The sequence below is a fragment of the Perca flavescens genome, chromosome 13 (assembly GCF_004354835.1).
Source record: "Perca flavescens isolate YP-PL-M2 chromosome 13, PFLA_1.0, whole genome shotgun sequence".
Taxonomy (NCBI): domain Eukaryota; kingdom Metazoa; phylum Chordata; class Actinopteri; order Perciformes; family Percidae; genus Perca; species Perca flavescens.
In genome coordinates, this window is record NC_041343.1 from 17471979 (window position 1) to 17493492 (window position 21514).

At 41.9% G+C, this 21514-nt stretch overlaps 1 protein-coding gene across 1 annotated transcript in view; it reads left to right on the plus strand.

Annotated features, from left to right (window-relative positions):
• The window catches only part of dchs1b (dachsous cadherin-related 1b), an 84161-nt gene that overhangs the window by 13692 nt on the left and 48955 nt on the right, over positions 1-21514 (plus strand). Inside the window, exons 2-4 of the mRNA XM_028594854.1 lie at positions 1639-2484; positions 2609-2806; positions 3435-4208. Of these exons, the coding sequence (XP_028450655.1) occupies positions 1657-2484; positions 2609-2806; positions 3435-4208 (1800 nt within the window). The 5' untranslated portion in view covers positions 1639-1656. The remainder of the gene's footprint in view (positions 1-1638; positions 2485-2608; positions 2807-3434; positions 4209-21514) is intronic.

A 21514-nucleotide genomic window follows, 5' to 3' on the forward strand; every position in this document is an offset into this window, starting at 1 on the left:
AGCCGGCAGCAGGCTGGCTTTCTCTCGAGAGGTGGAAGACATTCCTTAGGTTAACTGTCCAGACTATACATGCCCTGGGGGAGTGATTGTCTGGGTGAATATGGCTGGCCAGCAACCACCATTGACAACTAACCTCCTGTGTGATACTAGCCCTTTGCGTGCATCACACATCTATAGTTTTGATGATTTGTACCAAACATTAGCTAATAGAGGCAGGACTCATTCACATTCCAGAGGGTTTAGGTGTCCAATGTAGAAGATTGTTAAAGCAGCACCCCTCTGGTCTGTGTGATAAATGAGTTAGGTTAGGGCTTGATGGTCCTCCTCGGTGCAGGATGTTTTGAAGAGTTATACGCTCAATAAATCTTCCCCTTTAAATACGAGAGGGACATGCATAAACAATTGCTTTCATTTTGAACATAATCTAAATATCTGTGGACCTCATCAAGGGCTATAATTAGCATCTATCTCATGAGAATTTACATTGACCATGCAGGTTAAATTTGTATTTCCAGATTTTAATGACTGTGTGCAAAAGGTATGTGTGTCAAACCTGGGTCAAATACCATTTGCAAATAATTATTGGTGTTTGTTTTAACTTGCTGGAAGTACCAGATGGTGGGTTAGCTGCAGGATAACTCGGACACTGTCAAGTGAGTTTTAGATAGCCTTTTAAATTCTTGTGATTGCCTTTCTTGCAGTCAAGCCAAATCACACTTCTGGCACACCAGGAATATAAAGAATTGTTGGCAAAAAGTGTTTGACCCTGGACTGATGCATGCCTTTGTGGATAGTTACAGTATGTGTATCTGTAAATGATTAGATCCAGCCAATGACTGATAAGATTGATATAACATTAGAATGAGGAGGATATTACCTTCATGGATATGTGCATGATTTAGAGTTTGGGGAACAAAGAGGCTAAGCTTACGGTCTTAAATGACTGCTTTTCCCCATAAAGCCCCTGCTGAAAAAAAGCTATAGACTTACTAACTTTCACATGCATTCCATGTATTTGTAGGTGTGTGTGTGTGTGTGTGTGTGTGTGTGTGTGTGTGTGTGTGTGTGTGTGTCAGCATTCGCTATCATGAAATAAAAATCTTACAAAGGATCATGGTGCCCATTTCAGTGTCTTTAATGGGTTTTCGCTTGGGTTTTCAGGGACAACTCTGGACACTTTAAAATGTTCTCACCCAGTGAATAAAATGTGTTATCCTTCAGAGAAATATAGTTTATGATTCTGTCCTCAATGGGGTTTAAGCCAATATGGATCCTGGACACATTTAGACTTCAATTTTCATGCTCTTTCAAATCCTCCTGATCCAGCTGAAGAGTTCTTTCCAAAATGTTATATATGTCTATTTAATGGGGGAAAAAAGCTGAAATTCATCATGCTGTGTCTTTAATATAGGTTCTGGATTGTAAAAGTGTTAGCACGTTGTCATGCAAGGATTTAAGATACAAACTCCACTTCTTGGTCACAATTTGTTTTCGTTTGTGCTTAAGGAGCAAGTGAATTTTCAAGATGTTTTCAAATAGAGAATGAAAAAAAGCTGTTTAACTGCTCAATAATTCACACATCATAAACGTTGTAGAAATGCAATTTTTCTCTGGCTGATATTTTTCTCTTTCTCCCAGGTGTAGCAGATCCCAGCCATGCCTATAACAAGCAAAGGTTCAAGACGGAGGGCTTGGGTCAGTGGACCCTGTATGTGTTCAAGTCTCTGGCGATGGAAGCCTCTCTTTTATTTCGGCATCATCCTTGTTCTTGTTCAGTCTACAACTGTCCTTGGAGCACTGGAGCTCCAGCTGGATGAAGAGCAGCCGGCAGGGACCATTGTTGGTGACATTAGCGCTGGGCTACCGCCTGGTGAAACTGGAGGTCTTTACTTCATCTCGGACCATGAGAGCACAGGCGTAAGCAACGATCTCAACATCGACGACACCACAGGCATCATTACCACTGCACGCCGTCTGGACCGTGAGCAAAAGGACCACTATAGCTTTATCGCCGTGACAATGACGGGAGTCACTGTTGAAGTGTCGATCACTGTCAACGACATCAACGACCATGCACCTGTGTTCCCCAAAAAGAAAGCTGTTCTTAAGATCCCTGAGCACACAGCAGTGGGGACTAGGTTTTCCCTCGAGCCTGCAACGGATGCGGACAAGGACCAGCTGACCACCCAAGGCTACGCTATTCCAGAGGGCAACGTAGGCCAGGCGTTCAGACTGGAAACCAAGAGAGCTGCTAACAAGGTGCTGTATCTAGACCTGGTGGTCAATGGACTCCTGGACAGGGAGAAGCGCTCATTTTACACCCTGGTCATCGAGGCCTTTGATGGGGGCTCACCCAGACGGATGGGATCCATGACCTTGGAAGTGACTGTGACCGACATCAACGATCATGCGCCGGTCTTTAATCAGAGCAGATACCATGCTATTATCTCTGAAAGTCTCCAACAAGGCAGCAGCATCCTACAGGTTAGCGCAAGTCTTGCCAGTGTTCAGATAGTGACTTATTACTTCAGTAATAGTTCTTGCTTCTGTAAATACAGATTTTCTAGGGTCATTTTAATTTCAGTATTTGACTTTCTTATCGTTTCAGGTGTTTGCAACAGATGAGGATGAGGGCGATAATGGTCTGGTGCTTTATGAAATCAACCGGCGTCAGAGTGACCCTGACCGCACCTTTGTCATAGATATCAAGTCTGGGGTCATCACTCTGAATAGGCCCCTGGATTTTGAACTGAAGAGGGTCCATGAACTGGTGGTCCAGGCCAGGGATAACGCCAGCCAGCCTGAGGTAATTGCTTGCATGGTTATTCTAAACAGTGTGTTAAAGAGCTGTGCTTTTAACGATAACAAGTTATATATTGTTTTATATAAATGTGTATTCCTGAAGGGTCATTGCTACTAGGGCTGCACGATATGAGGAAATGATGCGATATGGGATAACGTTGAAATTGCGATAACAATATTAGTTGCGATAAATAAACAGATATTAAGGTGTACTCAGTTCTGCTGCTTTGAGTATTGTAAGATACAACAAATTGCTTGTTGAATTTAAAACAAATGAAAGGAAATCATTTCCAACATTATTTAATTGAACAAATTGAACATTGACTTGCATTTAAAAGGCACCACTAAAAGAATTACAATTATTAATGATTTTAATGTGCAGTTTTCTGCTGATCTAACACAACAAATCTCTCTCTTATGCGATATGTCACAGCCTTTCGCGATGTGTTTATTGCGCCAGTTGATATTGCAATGACGATAAAAAATATTCTATGTATATTGTGCAGCCCTAATTGTTACCCAGATATCTGTACATTAATTCTTTAGTCCAACACTGAAAATGTCCCTTTTTTAAAAAACATAAGAAAATGATGTTGAGCAATAAGTAACATGAAACATGTACATTTTCTCAGGTGACCAATGCGTTTGTGACCATTCATGTCCGTGACTACAATGACAACCAGCCCACCATGACCATCATCTTCCTCAGTGAGGACGGCTCTCCCAGGATCTCCGAAGGGGCCCAACCAGGCCAGTACGTAGCTCGGATATCTGTCACAGACCCAGACTATGGAGAATACGCCAACGTGAATGTGTCCCTTGAGGGGGGTGATGGGAAGTTTGCTCTCACAACCAAGGACAGCATCATCTACCTGATATATGTTGACCAGGTCTTGGACAGAGAGGAACGGGATACGTATGACCTGAGGGTTATGGCCACAGACTCCGGCACGCCTCCCCTCAGGGCGGAGTCATCTTTCACCATTCAGGTAACTGATGTCAATGACAACCCCCCTCTGTTCGACCAGCAGGCCTACAGACAGACTATTCCTGAGGTTGTCTATCCTGGTTCCTTTGTACTCCAAGTTACTGCCAGGGACAAGGACCAGGGCCCCAATGGGGATGTCCGATATAGCCTCCTTAAGGTTAAAAACTCTCACTCTGATTGGTTTTCCATCGACCCGGTCACAGGGATCATTACCACAGCGATGGCTCTGGATTTCGAATCAGAGCCGGCACCTAGTGTGACTGTTGTTGCGACGGATAGCGGCCGCCCGCCATTGTCGTCCACAGCAAAGGTGGACATTGTGCTGCAGGATGTTAATGATAACACACCTGTCTTCTCCAGCAACTTCTACAATGCCTCCATCAAGGAGAACACCCCAGCTGGGACCTGCTTCTTAGAGGTAAGAGAAACCCTGAAGAAGTTTTCTTTGCAGCCTTTTTTCCCTCCCAATCTTCTTTTATCCAGCTCTCTTTCACTCTACTCTTCTTTAGTTTGTAGGAGACCTACCGTTTGTAATTATGTTGGTTCTCAATCTTGCACTGTGTTGGCCACAACACTATTGTCCCACTTTTGCAGCCAAAACCAAGTATTCACTGTCTCCCTTGCTCTCTCATCTCTTTATTCATGTCTTTTTACTCACACCCTCCCTTTAAGCTCTCTCTGATTACTCCCCTGGCAAAAGCCAGATTTATGCATCAATATAAATGAGTCTGGAAATCAAAGTCATGTCTGAAATAAAAAGCAGTCTCAAAGTCCTATTTCAAAGAAGATGGTGCACTTGGAAGCATTGTGATGTGATTCATAAAACCTGGGCTATGAGAGCAGAAGCGAAGCCATTCAACTTGTTCATTTCGGGGGAAAATACATGTATAAAGGAAGGAGAAAGGAGAAACGGAGAGAGAAAAGCAGGAAGGCAGATTTCACCTGCATTCCTGAATCTACAGTGAGGAGATTTACTTTGTGCTGGTATGTCCGCTCTCTCACTTCGAATGGTTGCCATAGTAACCAAGCCATCAGCTTGAGCCATGAGCTCTCGTTGTCTCGCGGCAGCATGACTGTCTTGCTTTTATCTTGATTCTAGCAGCTCTTCTATATAAGGAGGACCTCTCCCGAGAAATGAAAAAAAGGATGAGCAAGGTCTTAACTTGGCATTATGCACCGTTTAGACTAACTGTTTGGTTTTACCCTTTGGCCGTAAAGCGGATGCAAAGAAAAAGAAGCATTTCTGTTTCTCAGCATTTTTAAGAAAGCCTGCTGCTAGAACTTAAAAGTGCAGTGTCTCTTATAAAAGGCTTTGACCCCTAATCATACCAACCAAGCTTGAATTAGATAAATACTGGTAGTCTAATTTCACATTCTTGCAGGTTCATTTAACATGTATTTGGAAATGATGGCTGGTTGGTATTCTGTGGAAACTGGCATATGAGCCTTCTCCTTAGGGAAGACATGAGGTGAAGAAGTAAGGGAATGTAATGAAGAAGAGTGATATGAGATGCAATAAAAAGCAGGAAGAAAGTTGGATTGACCGGTGGAAGGATTGAGAAAAGAAAAAAGCGATGTGGTATAAATACAGCCTTAAAGTGATTTATTTCTAAGGTGTCTTTACAATCACAGATACAGCCCCTCCGTTGCTGAATTATTGAACCCTGTAATTTCCTCCTAATTAGGCTGCACTGTTGAATTATTATATCCCTCAACCAACTAAATGAACCCCCTGGACTTCGATTCCAGTTGTTGCAACAGTTGTAATCAACTGTTAGTCATTTTTCTAATCCTAGCCGGCAGTTATTCTGGCAGTAGGTGCAGACGTAATCCCATGCTGGTTTTGATGCCAGAGTGAGTGAATAAGGCTTGATTTGCTCATTCCGGCACGTTTCTCAAGGCTTGCTCCAACCGAGCCAAGATTCTCCGGGCAAGAGTCTCCCCACAGGGCCTGCGATTTGCAGGATAATGGTAGTTGAAGTAAACTTTTTATTTTGGACCAATGAAATATGTGGCCACTCAGATAGGACACACACACGCAAATAATGTTAAACCTGACATCATACCCTAATGAATGTTTGTGGAGCATTTGGTGTTTTACTCTGTTAAGATAGTGACAAACTGAAGAATTGGGTCAGCTGGTCCAGTAGGCCCAGTTTACATTTTTGTGGGAGGTTATTTGGCACCGGCAATCAGGTTGTGAGGTTTTGTCACGTTCCTGACAGAGTCCAGACGAAGGCAGAACGTTCTCAGAATTGTACCAATATTTACAATAGATAACAATCACATTATTATACTGGCCTGGCTGGCTAGGTTTGATTTTGGACACATGTTAAAATGGGGAGGAAACCAGCAAATATGAAATATCTAAACAAGGAAATATGTTTTCAAAAGAAGTGTTTGAAGGAATGGGACACAAATATACATAAGGTATGGGGTAGTTTTTGTCTCTTTTCTGCCAAAACTAGAGTTCCTTAAGCTCTCTTTTATTTCTCTCTCATTCTCTCTGTCTCTGTTTTTCTAACTTATTTGTTCTGTTTCTCTTTCTTTATATATTTGTTATGATGTCTCTTTTGGTTTTTCTCAGTCTCCACTCACATACACACACACATATACATGCAGTAATAGTGTGTATGAAGTTTCTTATCAGTTGGGCTAGTAGTAATCTGTAATGTGCTGCACTGTTTATGTAGCCGTGACACAAAGGAGTTATTTATTTCTTGGTTTCCCTGCTTCCTCTTCCCTTGCTTCCTTAAAGTATTTCCCAGGCAGAAAAGGTGTGTGTGTGTGTGTGTGTGTGTGTGTGTGTGTGTGTGTGTGTGTGTGTGTGTGTGTGTGTGTGTGTGTGTGTGTGTGTGTGTGTGTGTGTGTGTGTGTGTGTATGTGTGTGTGTGTGTGTCTGTGCGTGCACATCTATCTGATTCAGGTTCATATCCTGAGGAGGTAAGGGTCATGAGAAAAGTGTGAATTGTGGCTGGTGATGGAAAGTGACAATTATATTTTAGAGTGGAGCATTTTTATTGTTTAAAAAACTATTATTTGTATGCAAAGGTTGCTGAAGTCCACTGATCTGAGTGGGTCCTGTTCGAATGCCACTGAGTCAGTCAGATTTTTTCCTCTTTTTCTTGGGTATAATCTGTGTTTTTTCTGAAATGTAGTGTATTTTCCTTCCCGTGTGGGTTGTGCCTTGCAGAGTTTCTGTCAAATCCAATGACATGCTTACTTCCAGCATGACCCGACCGCTGGGAAGCCACTATTGATCTCACAAGCAGTGACATGCACGCTCTCGCCAAGCCTTAAATGCAGTACCAACATACGTCAATGGATGAGATGCAAGCTAGAAGAAAAATTAGAAAAAGGGGGAATGAAAGAGTTGAGATAGCTGTGAACAAGATAGCAAAACAGAAAGCAAAAGTTTGCATGGGTGTATATGTACATATGCCTGCCTGTATGTCATACATCTGTGTATGTGAGCTTGTGTACATTATTGAAGCCAAGAACTCACTTTCAGCAGGTGATGCTTCTCCCCTGTGATGTCCAGCATGTGGTTTTCTGGTCAAGCCTGTTAAACAACACTCAATCATCTCAACAGACGCGCAGATGTGCTCAGCTGGAAGATGTACAAAACCGTAGACAATGGCTTGCTGGCATTGGAGTACAACATTATAAGAATACTACACTGTCTGTTGGTAAAGCGCATTTTGACACTGTGATTTAAAAATGAATATGAATATAAATCAAAAAGAAAGAAGGGAGGGAAGTACGTTGAAACATGAGTAAAACCTGAAAGCCAAGCGAGAGGCCCATAGAGGCTGCACATATTGTTTACGCCCCACATTCCAAAATACTGTACAGAATGAGAAACACAATAATGATTTTGCTATTCATACATCATGGCTAGCACTAGGGATACAAGGTACCACTGGCAGAAAGGAGGGATTATCCTCAAAGGAACATGAATGTGCCCCCGATTATGATATAGCTCGCAAATAAAGATGACATTCTGACCTGAGACTTGTGTGAGAGTTGTTCAAAAGTATCCAAATTAGAAATGGCCTCCTCTGGGGAGCATAGATGTCCCCAGTCAATGTTTTTACAATCTTCCAATTAAATTACAGCTGCCCATTTGGACACAATGGCTCTCCACAGCAAATTTCACGGAAATCTGGGTATTTGAGATGATCTGTCATGCACCAAACCACTAGTCAAGGGGACATTTTAACCTAGTGGCGATTTCATTCTCACCAGTCAAATATGGGGAAATCGTTCTTTGGACCCCTGATTTTTTGACAGGCAGACACACCCTCTCATCTACTGAGCAGTCCTTGTGGGTCAGGTTAAACAAGAAGAGAAAGTCACACAAGAACATGTGAGGGTGTGAGTGTGGTGTGAAAGTGACTGAAATAGAGCAAAAACATACAGGAAAAGAGACAGGTTTCTTTTGACAGGTGGAGTTAGTCCTCCTGAACTTCCCACAAAACCACTTAAATAAACAGAGCATGTCTGCCTGTCAAAGCAATCAGCCCTTTTGGTGCAAAGTCTGAAACCCTGTGGCTAAAGTCTATATGGCTCTATAAGGAAAGACCAACCATATTTAAAACTTACACACACATGCATGCACACTGAGACTAATCACATTTGATAAACCAGTAGAGCCAGAGACATTTGGTGTCGCATTGAAAACAGGAAGGTGTTCCTCTAAAGCTTTCCTGTAACACCGTACCAGTCTCCTGCTGGTGTTGCACTGAATCCGACCGCCGTGGACACCAGAGCCAGGCCAAACCACAGCTTCCACTTGGGGCTTGCATGCTCTCCTCCAGTTTAGACTTACAACACACACACTCTAGTTTTTATTAAGCTTAAAAAATGGGATGTTTTTGTCCGCTTGATGTCTTCCCCAAATGCTCGTTCTCGAACAGTTGCAGCTCTGTTGAAACTTTATGTTGTGTGTTCTCTCAGTGTGTTTAAAGGTGATGTAGGTAGGATTGTGAAGATCCACAAAAAAATTTGAACATCGACAACTTCTCAGTCCCTCCCCCCCTTTCCGCTAAAGCCCAAAACGGTCTCCTAAACCCCTCCCCCCACAAGGGAGAATGAATGCGTGTGCATGAACAGTGATTGACACGCAGTTAGACACCCCCCTTTGGCCCTGATTGGTGCATCTGAACAGGGAGCTGTGGAGTTTTGCAAATCGCACTACAGGCTGTAACTGGTGCCAGAAGAGCCGGATTTTTTTTTTAAATGACCTGCTTTATGTAGTTCTACTCGAACATAGGGTCAGTTTCAGCAAATATGACAGAAATTTAGTTTTATAAGGCTTACCTACTGCACCTTTTAATCATCTTTGATCAATAGCTGAGTGAAGAAAGGCTGCAGGTTGAAGCGATCACTTGTCACCACATGCCTCAGTTGCATCTAACAGGTGATCAGCACTGACAAATGGTTGGGTTTGCACATAAACATGACACCAGCGAGATCGAAAATTAGGTGAATTGTTTCATGCTGCTAACAGCTGGCCCCATACATGCTTACTCTCTCTCTCTGGTTCTGTAATTTTGCCTCTTTCTCCCACCGACTCACACATCTCTCAGCTGCCAGCGGTGTTGACAGGATGTGTGTGACGAGGGATCAGGATGGTGTGTCTGCTATGCAAACTATTCTCATAACATCCATGAACACTTACTGTGAATTCATCACCTGTTCGCTACTGGATGCTCAGATGCCATGAACGAAGTCCATCTTGGTTTTACACTCATGCCCTAAACTTTCTACCTAATGAGGTAGGGCTTTATTTGTTAACTTTATGGTGGTAGTGTCTTTCTTAAAAGAACAGACAGTGTGAACTCATGGGAGTGTTTTTTAGAAATATCAAGGTTGCAATCCTTGAGATTTTCAATTTATGAACCCCCATTTTTAGCCATGCTAGCAGCCTGGCTGTAGAGACGACAACGCCGGTCTGGTCTGTCAGTCTGTTGGTTTGTTGGTCCAAAACTTTGGTCCAGACTGAAATATCTCAACAACTACTGGATGGATTTCTACAGACAGTCCTTGTGCCTAAAGGATAAATCCTACTGACATTGTAAATCCCCTGACTTTTCCTCTAGTGCCACCATGAGGTTAAAAGCTGTTTTGAGTGAAATCTGTCACAACTATTGGATGGATCGCCATGAAATTTGATACTACACATTTATGTCCCCCAGAGGATGAATTGTAATTAACTTTGGTGATCTCCTGACTATGCCGTTAGTCAGGAGCTCACCAAAGTTATCAGGTCTCTCTTTTAGCTAGAATAATTTCAGAATAATTTCAGTAGCAATCAGTTCCACATGAAGCAAACTCTTATCAGACATTTTTCGGCTCTTTGGTGGGTGTTGGATTCTGGCCTGAGTTCGGTAAATCATTCATTTTTCTTTTGTCTTCCCCTCAGAAGCAGTAGTTTGCTTTCATATCACTAGCTGTTGGCATATGCTGTGTTCTAAACCTATCAGAGTGTTCACTCATGTGTGATCTGACTGGCCAGTGCCTCTGTGGAGAGGATGGCCTCACGCTTCATTAAGCCCAATACTCCGTACCATATGGCAGTGAGGGGTTTTCTTCTCTCACTCTCTTTTTGTCTCTCTCCAGTCTGACTGGTTTCTGTTCCATTTCTTCATCTCATCTGTTAGTGAGTATCTCTATTTCCATTCTTTCTTTCTTTTTCTTCTTTTCATGTCTTTTACCCTAATGGCTCCTGCACTGGCCTCAACTTTATCTTTCCTTTGCTATTTTAAAGAAATCAATCTTCCATCAGTGAGTGAGATTATCAAGTATGGAAAGAAATGTCTTTCTTTCTCTTTTTCTGAATCAGTGGACCCCCTTTAAAGATAAGCTCAAACCAATTGTATTAATCAGTTTTGCTTCTTATGGGACTTTTACTTACTTTATGTTTTATTAGCAATAATCATTTAGTCTATAAAATGTCAGAAAGTTATTAATAATCCCATCACAATTTCCCAAATTGCTAGACCCTACCAGGTAAACATTATTGGCTGTTCTGGTCTCAAATGTGAGGTGAAACCAGAATTCCTGAATATCAGCAAATGATACTCCACAATAATGGATACAGGTGTATAGAGAAGAAATGTGTGAATTCAAAAAGTCTTTAGTGCAACGAGTTTCTTTCCACAGTCTGAAACTGACAAGGTGGACACATTCCGCTTCAGCAAGAAAACAGTCGAGATAGCTCCCCTAGTCTGTGGAACACACAGAATCAAACAGCTGCAGGCACAAGATCCTCAATAAAAACTATAGCCGTTCACAGACACATGTACATCTATCTGTCTCTTTTCCCCCGCCTATCTCTCTGTTCCAGCTCTCCTGGGCTGCTTTTGCATTGTGTTTCTTTTCAAACGTATCTGCCGTCCAGACGTCCTCTCTATCTCTGTCTGGGCCTCCATTTTGTCACCGTCTCATCTCTCATTGCTTCTCACTCCTACACTGGAGATTGAGAGCGAAAGGAACAAATTCACACACACACACACACACACACACACACACACACACACACACACACACACACACACACACACACACACACACACACACACACACACACACACACACACACACACGCGAGCGGCAGGTGATCCTGAGGCTCTCCACAGTTCATGTGGTCACACCAATCTAATTTCATGACACATTAAGTTAAGTTGGTGGAAATTAGTATGCTTCCTGTGTTTCTCTAGATTGTATTTGCTTTGGGAGAGGTTCTTCAGTTTGGGACAGCAGGTGGTCGATAAGTTAGGGGTAAAGGGCGGTACAAGCGCTTGTTTCCCAGTGTATCAGATTCTGTCATTTCGGCTTTACAGATGTTAGATTTGAAGTCGCAGTTGGGTGATCAAGACATTTCTCTGAGTGCTGAATTTATGTCGTAGTGTGCTAAAAGATATTAATGATTCAAGTTGATTCATTTTCTTTGTTGTTATTTCTTGCACTACTCTAGGTCATGACTTTGTGTTGTCTGTGTGTGTGTGTGTGTGTGTGTGTGTGTGTGTGTGTGTGTGTGTGTGTGTGTGTGTGTGTGTGTGTGTGTGTGTGTGTGTGTGTGTGTGTGTGTGTGTGTGTGTGTGTGTGTGTGTGTGTGTGTGTGTGTGTGTGTGTGGGTGGGTGTGGGTGTGGGGTGTTGCAGCAGCCTTGGAGCTGTAATCTGGCTGACTCTGATCCTCTGGTGTTGTGTCTGTCCCAGCTCTCTCCACACTATTTTCCTCTCAGGGGTCAAAGACTGTGCAACTACAGATATTTGTTTTCTCAAATGATTCATTCATTTAATCATCTCACTTGTCCTCTTCGACTTCCTTCTCACCTCAGGAACTCAAACGTGGAAAGATGCTGAGAGAAGCGGAGAAGGAAACGTTATTCCAGGTTTAGTGTTGCGTTCGCAGTGCCAAAAGACACAGTATTAAACAAAAACTGTGCGTCTATATGAGATCACAGAAATGGCATAGACTAACAAAAAGCATTTTATATTCATTTTGATCCACATCATGTCTCTCGCTTACTTTACATTTCCCAGATGCATTTCTGTCATGCGTGCACCTCATATTGTCTTTTCTTTGGACTTCAGCTTTTATAAGGATAGTTCTCACTAGGAGTTGTCTATTAAAGGTTAGAGCAACACCAGAAAGAGTAAAAGAAAGTTTCCACTCCCCCGGGGTAGAATCTTTTACAAGAGAATATCTCACTACTTCCCACATGCCCACTCTACACTCCTTTCATCCCCATTTCTCCCTCTTTTTGTGATTGCTGTACTGTACATGGGCTGAAGTATATAACATTGGATGTAGATAAATAAATGCATGTACAGAGAAGAACAGAAGTGCAGAATGAAACCCTGGCGCATGAGCTTTAGTGATAAAAACCACAGAAAGTCTGAGACTTATTTCCACTGTGGGCCTCCGTGCATGTGAGAGTGCATGTGTGTTTGTGGTTGCTGGCTGTGGTTTGTCAGACAGGATTGGAAGGACAAGAGGAGTGGAAATAACTTTACTGTTTGCATGGGCAACTGCTGTGATTTGTTTCGTTGAACTGTACAAATCTTGAGCCGCAAGGGGGATGGAACAGGGATGAATGGAAGCGTGATGACAACGAATAGAGAAGTGATCAGAAAGGGGATAAAAGGGTTGGAACAGAAAATCAATAGACACAAGAAACATTCATTACAAAGGTTGATTATTAACTTTTTCTCAATCCCAAACTCCTGTCTTTTTTTATTCAGACACGCTGGAGGTTCCTCTGCACTGTAACCTTCTGGACTCAGTGAACCCGTCTATGCAGGATAAGCAGACTAATAAATGAATAAGCAGCCTTGAGATGAGGAATAAACCTCAGTGTCTTTTTTTTCCTTTTAAAATGACAACCAGCTCAGTGTGGGTTGGACTTTAAGCTACCACTGTGCTTATTGCAGTCTTGTCTATCCTTTCTTCAGATTTATACCTACAGTTTTGGACAAATTATTTCAGCACAAATAGCCACAACTTTCTTTTGAATGTTACCACTGTAGTATTTGCAAAGTTCTACTGACATTTACTAATAATATACTTATAAATAAAGCCTGGGATTTTGTCGTTCATCAACAATGGCTTCTATTATTTCTCTAAGCTCTTGAGTTTAAACATTCTTGACAAGGTGCGCAGGTTTTCTACTCTGGTCATTCAAAATTTTGCTTCAAGGCACTGTCAGCTGCTTCAGGGTGGTCTATGTTTTTCTGACCAACCATATTGTAACAATGTTATTAGGGAAAGAGATTCTCCACTGTGCCTTTCAGTATTCCCACCCTGCAATTTGGACAAAGCTCTTGTAAGGACTCTGTCATTCTTAGGAGCATGTCTTGCAGTCAGATCATGCACAAGGTGTTTGTGTTGGAGTCATGTATGGACTCCAAGATGAATCTCTCCTACATGAAACAGTAGTCGCTTTGTGTTGTCGCTTTGTGTTGTTTTAACCTCACACTGAGTACATTTACAGGCATTTGGCCTGGGCGATAGGTGTTGGCTGAGGTTAGGTAAATCATCTGATTTGGCCTGTGTTCTGTCTCACTGTTGCCACTGTTGCAAGTAATTTAACTTTTAGAGTAAGGATGTGTCTGATTTAATATCAATTTAAGAGAACTAACATATCTGGTGCATGTGGCCCAAATTCAGTTCTGTGGTTTTGGATCAGATTTACTGCGGCCTAACACACCCTGGGGCGCAGTGTGCAGTTTAGGAAGTTCTTCATACTACTTGGAATAAATCACTTGCTTTTGAAATAACATGTCCATCTTGCAAAATGTAGCAGTAAAAGTGCTACTAGATGATGTTTTTAAGTCAAAGTGCACAGAAATGAGAAAGAAGGGCAGACGAGGTCTACATTACTGTTATCCGTTGACAGAGATGTCTGGATTCTTGGAGCAATCGGACACTCAGATCCCTTTACTTGTACATGTTGCTGTGCTCCTACTAAAGGCATCAAAGGAACTGACAACAGAAGGGAGTTGCAGTAGCCATCTTTAAATGTCAACATCTGCTGTCCTAGCTGCTGTCACTCACCACAGCTTAATGTTTTCACATCATGGCTCAGCGGAGCAGGACTGTGGAAACTGCAGTTGGTTGGTTGGAAGATGAAAAGGGATTTTCTTTTCATTGAATATGATATCCTACTCATTTATTTTCATGGTTTTGGTTCTGAGCCATGTCTTAATAAAGAAGGTTTGGCAAGGAGGGGATTTGCTTTGATGATTCATCTGAAGTATTCTTCTCAACACCAACTAAACCTCATAGATATAAATACATATGTATCCACAAATTAAAGTTCAATCACAAGTAATGCATCTAAATAAAAATACTGCTTGCTTTATACATAATACATGCATACGTACACAAAAGACAGTTGGCAGTTGCGGCAGCTTAATGTCCACAGGTGAATGAAGTGGTTTATCTTTTGTATGGTGTGTGGAAGAGAGCTGTAAACAGAGATAGTCTGTAGTTGTGTCTGTGTCTGCTCATCATCGTACAAACCATTCCTCTCAGCACTGTGCCAGCCTGGATTGTTATTGGAGAAACCTTGTTCTGGTGGTGATGCACGGTCTCTCTGTATCTAGAGGCAAACACTGGTATCTTGGCCAGCATCCTACTCCCTGTAAGGGAAAGCTAGAAGTGCTTTCTGATGTTGTCAAGTAGTGTCACGCACACACACACAAACACAAACACACACATACTGTATATACATCAGACACACACACATACACACGTGCGCTTTCCCGCAAACTTGTGCACACTGGTAAACACTCACACCACTGGCGGGCTGTTGAGAGTATTTTGTGCCCTGCTCCAGGGGATGATTATAGAGGACCTGCTTGATTGCAAGAATCTTGGAGTGCCGGATCTGCCGCTCTAATACCGGATGCAGGAGCTAATGTGAATCCATCGAAGGGTATTTTCTTCTCCGAAGACTTTGTTTCTTATCTAAAGAATGGTTATTTCAAGTCATGCAGATAGAGAAACTGAGATCACAGGAAGTGCAGAACAGATGATACTGCTTAGTTTGTGAATAACGTGTAATGCAATGTACACTATACACTGAATGTTGTAATGAAGCATGCAATGCCTGTAATGAATTGCAAGAGTCTGGTCTTTGCTGATCACAATCATGGCTCTTTGGTACCTTACTATATAATGCAATTGTATTTAGCTTTTTTATATTAATATCAAAATGTTATTTTCATCAGACATATGCAGCTTTTAACATCTGTTGCTCCGTTTGGAAAGAAAAAACAACCTGTGCTCCAGATTATCTTTTTTTTTTAATAAACGCAACCTAATTGCCTCATTAAATTGCTGAATTTTCAATGTAATAATGACTAATGCTACAGCAGACAGGCAATGACTTCAGCATACCATGTACTGTAAATGCTATTGCAGATCATCAAGTTAAATGCAGCCTGTTTACAGAGGTTGCTCACACACAGTCCAATAATGCATAATCATATACAAAAATGACAAAGGATTTTATGCAAGGCATTTTGTGCTCATGCACGAATATCTCAATATTTCATAATGAAGAGCTGACTACATGGATGATTCATAGTAAAGACATAAGCTCTGGGAAGAGCAGGACTCAGCACATTTTAGACTGCGGGCGAGGGTACAAAAAGAAAAAGAAGAGGGAGTGATGAAAAGGATGGCTGCATGTGGTGTGAAAGCATAAATGCAGGATGCAGTGGAGGTGCTGATGGTTACCATGACAATGAGAGATGTAGAAGGGTGGGTCAGGGGAGGTGGGGCCGAGCCATTTCATCACAGCTTACTCTTGTTTGTGTGTGTGACTTCACCTCTATTTGTCTGAGTACGTCCTTGAAACAGGCTATCTCTCTCTCCTACCTTGCTTGCACACACATTTACACACATTTAGTAATAAAAAAGTGGAGCAGTGCAGTGGGGAATTGGATGGGGAGCAGACGGGTAGCGGTCAGACCATCCGTGCAGGTTGTCTACCATAGCAGTGTCGAGAGAGAGAGAGAGAGAGAGAGAGAGCGAGAGAGAGAGAGAGAATATATTTCCTTTCAATCTTCTTTCCCTAATCAGCCAGTCATTCTCTCCATTGTTTACAAGACCTTGTTTTCTACGACATGCAGACTGAGAATGGTATCACAAAATGCACACAGTGTCACACTGCCACAGTGTGTGTGTGTGTGTGTGTGTGTGTGTGTGTGTGTGTGTGTGTGTGTGTGTGTGTGTGTGTGTGTGTGTGTGTGTGTGTGTGTGTGTGTGTGTGTGTGTGTGTGTGTGTGTGTGTGTGTGTGTGTGTGTGTGTGTGTGTACAGGGGAGGCATCTTCTATCCTAAGGTATTTTTCATTGCTGTCAGGGGGAGAGGGGGGTCATGTTATTATAACTGGGCACAGAGAGGAGCAGGCAGACAGTCTTCATATGAACACTCACCCATGTGAAGGATGATCACCATTACTTCATACAGATAGCATGTGCGTGCATGCATGTGTGTGGTGGGGAACGCATGATGGTTTTCAAAGGGTTGGAGCCATCGTTCAGCAGTAGCCATGGTAACAGGACTCTCAGAACCACATGGAGGGAAGTGAGAGGAGGAGGAGGGGTAGAAGAGGGAGAAACAGAAATATGGGGAGTGGTGTTGGCGTCTGTATCTTATGATAGCGATGATGTAAATCTGCACCTCATAGAGCCAAAATGGAATGCAATTTGTTTTTTCTGGCCACATGACAAATCATAGTAAAGGTTAAAGCTTATTAAAAATGTAAATGAAAGGAGATTTCAAAAAGAATTACGTATAAATGTATCAGACAGAAATTACAGAATGAAAATTGTTATCAACTACACATCCTGAATTGGTGCTGCTTGGGTCATATACATAAAGATAAAGGCAATTACTCAAGATTAGTTCAATTTGTAAAAACATCGTTCTTAAAACCTCCTGAGACCCAGCCCATTGACTTATGTCCACTGTAGTGGACATTTGAGTTTCATTCCTCTCCTTGGAATCGTTTGTGCAAGTCTCTTAATTCCTGCTGTACTGTACAGAGGACATCCTGGGCTTTTCAGTGATGTGTTATTTGATTGGCTGGGAGGCCGGGAACCGCCTCTTTCTTTCAATCCAAAATGGACAGCATAGGAACAAGCACATTTTATGGAAAGATAAGAGATGAGTCAAATATTATTATTTATTTTATGATAATCATATATTTTCTTGTTCATTAAGGTGTTAGGAATCATATATTGAGTTCTGATAGAAACTACATTATGTATCTTTTGAAAAATTGGCATTTTATGAATGTCAATTATAGTGGACATCAGGACTATCTTCATGTAAATAATGACTCCACATCTACCAAATTTGTCTTTTTTCATACTCAAATGATCCTGTTGTCCACTACAGTGGACATTCTTTAAATAAATAAAAATAAAAAAGTTTTTTTAACCTTAAACAGGTATGGAATCACAAAAAAATCTGATTAGGAAAAACAAAATTTTCCTCGGTTCTCAGGAGGTTAAAACTGTATTTCACAGAATTACATGCAATTCTACCTTTTTTAACAGCTCCCATAGTCCCATGTAAGTGGGTACAGAGATGGATTTCTTTTAGGCCAAAAATCATATTAACTTCTTTGTATACTTAGGAAACAGGCCCTAATACTGCACAGCTCTCCTTATGTAGGAAAATGTTTTGTTTGTTTTGTATAATTTCATGCACATTTGCAAGACACATAATGTGTGTGTATGCGCTCAGCTTGCTTTTCCAACACCTACAGTGTGACTCAATGTGAGGTTAACGATCCTCAGCCAGTTGAAAAGATACACCATGTGTGGGTTTTATTTGCATCACCTTTAAATCCCTGTGGTCTGCCGCTGCTTTGAGGTAAACTGAGGTAATGCTTACCCACAACTGTAAATACTTAATGCATGAGCCAGATTGACTGGCACAGCAGCAGGTTAGGCCTAGTGGTTTGAATTAACAGAAAAGTAAAATCACGTTTAAGTCCATTCTGTTCTTGCCTGCTTTTACTCAATTATTTTCTTTTCTTGCTTATCTAAACTGACGGTTTAGGTTTGCTCCAGCTTTTTCAGGCTCCTGCATCCACAAGTCTTCCCCTTCTGTCTCTTTTAATTCAGCAGAGAATCTTGACAAGCACACACACTTACGCACACAGTATACACAGCCTCCAACTGTGGCTCTAAATGGAGTCCTTTGTTTTCTTAATTGTCAAATTAAACATGTCACTCTATTTGAATGGGACACACATACGCCAGCTGCCAGCTCACCCAGTGGAGAAATGGGGGGGTTTAGCGCTTATTCATTAAAGACACGAGCCCCTTCCCCCCAAAAAAACGATTTGAACATGCTTTAAAAATCTCTTTCTCACGCACACACACACACACACACACACACACACACACACACACACACACACACACACACACACACACACACACACACAAACAATGAGGAGAGGATGAGGAAAAGTCTGTGCAATCTTTTGTCCGTCAGAGTGAGGCTGGATGGATGACCCTCTCATCTGGTAACAATCACCTCACAGGCTGCTTCAGTGTGTGTGTGTGTGTGTGTGTGTGTGTGTGTGTGTGTGTGTGTGTGTGTGTGTGTGTGTGTTTAGGCATGTGTGGTACCCATGAGCATGTAGATGTTAGGACAAGCATGTGTATGTGTGTGTGTGTGTGTGTGTGTGTGTGTGTGTGTGTGTGTTAATGTGTGTATTTCTAATCCCAGAGTACCACTAGAAAGCCCCATCCATCCCAGCCCTGTCTGTAAAATATGAAGGAGGAGGAGGTAGGGACTACAACATGGAATAGAATGGGTGCTTTCTTTCTTTTTTTTTCATGCGGGTGATTATTCTTTTATATTTATTTTCCCAGCAGACGTCCTGTTCTCAGTCCAATCACACATCCTCCATTTTACACGTTAGTCTGGCCTTTCTTCCAGCTGCCTCTCTCTCATAGTGGAGTGGATGTAAACCCTGTAGCGCTGTCCAGGCTGCCCGCAGCTCCATACAATGCTCACCTATCTTTCACTCTGCTCCTTGATGAATGCTGCGAGATGTTTTGTAGAGGAAGGATCATTTAGCCTAATTAATCCTCCTGCTGCACGGCCCTGAAGACACATAATTAAGGCTCAATATTCAGAGACGTCTTTACTGGTTTAAGATTCAATAGAGCGAGCACTTGAACCTTGGCTTGAAGTCCAATCAGTGGCTCATTTAGTATTTCTTAAGCAGGTGTAGGTTATCTATGGATATATTTTGCAGGGAGTTAAAGAAAATCTTGTGTTAAAAAAAGACAAATAAATCATAGAATCTGGCAATGGTGATTTGCAATATCCTTTTTACATTTATTCTTTTTGGTTTCAGTCATGGCTCCAATGCCACTCAGCCTGTACACTGTGTAATAAAGTGATTTGGCTTCTACTTCCCGCTGCCATTTCATCCTGGTGATTTAGAGGACTGTAGTCAGGTCCACCTTTTTACAAGGTTAGGTTTGATGAATAAGACTACTTCTGGCACAGCTCTCTGGGTGTGAGAGAGAGAGAGAGAGAGAGAGAGAGAGAGAGAGAGAGAGAGAGAGAGAGAGAGAGAGAGAGAGAGAGAGAGAGAGAGAGAGAGAGAGAGAGAGAGAGAGAGAGAGAGAGAGAGAGAGTCTCACTTTCAAATTACATCAGCGAGGCATGATATACACCAGAGAGCATTTGGCTGAACTCCTAAATGAGGAACTTTGAATCACCAAAGTAACAGATACAATTATGCCTGAGTCTCTTCAGTGGAGGCGAGTGTAAAGAAAAGATACTGGATAAAAGCTTAAATCCTGATCAACTAAAATATTCAACCAAGATAAAAAGCATGCAATTTAACACAAAAAAGAGAAAGAGAAGAAGATTGAGAGACAAAAATGAGATGGACAGGCGTGCAGGTGAACTGGCAAACAGGCTCATCTTCAGCTATGCACACAATTTCATGGTCTTTCTGTTTCAATATCTCGGTATACAAGGTTAATGCAATGCTGGTGGTCTGCGTGGAGTTAGCGTGCTGAGTATTCCATTAATCCTGCTGTGTTTCACATTGCCCACTCCAACACACACACACACACACACACACACACACACACACACACACACACACACACACACACACACACACACACACACACACACACACACTGAACATCCAACAGAGATCTTCAGCCAAGATAGAGAGCTGGAGCAATTATACACCTAATAAATAAGTCATTCACTCATTTTTGTATGTCTGTGCTCTCTGTCTCACCCTCCTCCTTTACACACACAGTCATACCACACATACACACATATGCATGCAGGCTCACAAATATAGAGGCTTCTATAATCACGTTTATTTAGAGGTCACCTAGGTAGGAGTGTGCACATATAAAAAAAAAACACACACTTATTTCATGGCTGACAGCTGGTTTATGAAGTGACTTAACTGTGGTACCCAAAATGCCACAGTTCAGACTCCATCTTCATCCAGACTTCATCTGTCGAGGTTGTCCCCAAGCCGAAACAGACTCCTTTGGATTCCACTGTTGGGTGGAGTGATGGAGGACCGGGTATTTGACACCTGGATCGAGGATGTAAACATACTGCCTGGTTTAGCCATCAGTCTCTCCCACTTTTGGAAACCTACAATAGACAAGGGGTTGGGCTCAGCTGGGGAAAACAGGATGACTGTGTCAGATATACTGGGGTTTCTCAGGTGTGAGAGACAAAGGTACATTTACATCTCAACACCTGTGACAGAATTACAGCTGACAGCTCCATCCTTGAGGCTTAGCCAACACTTACACCCAAATTCATATTCATGTTGGGCAAACAGGGAACCACAAAAAAATGTATGAAAGAATGCAAAGTTTTTGACTGACATGCAACAGTTGCCAGGTTTTGTGTCAAATCAAATCCCGTATTGGTTATGACATAGGATGTAGGGTATAAGATGCCATGCTGATATAAAATAGTTTGCTTGAACTTTTTACCAGACATTACAGTTTGCATTTACATTTGAAGACTTTGAAGACCACATTGCTTTTGGCACCAAATTGATGTGTGTAAAAAGTGGCTAGAGATAAATACAGTTTACAGACCGATGGATAGATAAATGGTCTTCAGTCAAGAGTCATTTTTATACACTACTACTACTACTACTGTAGTTGACTTTTAAT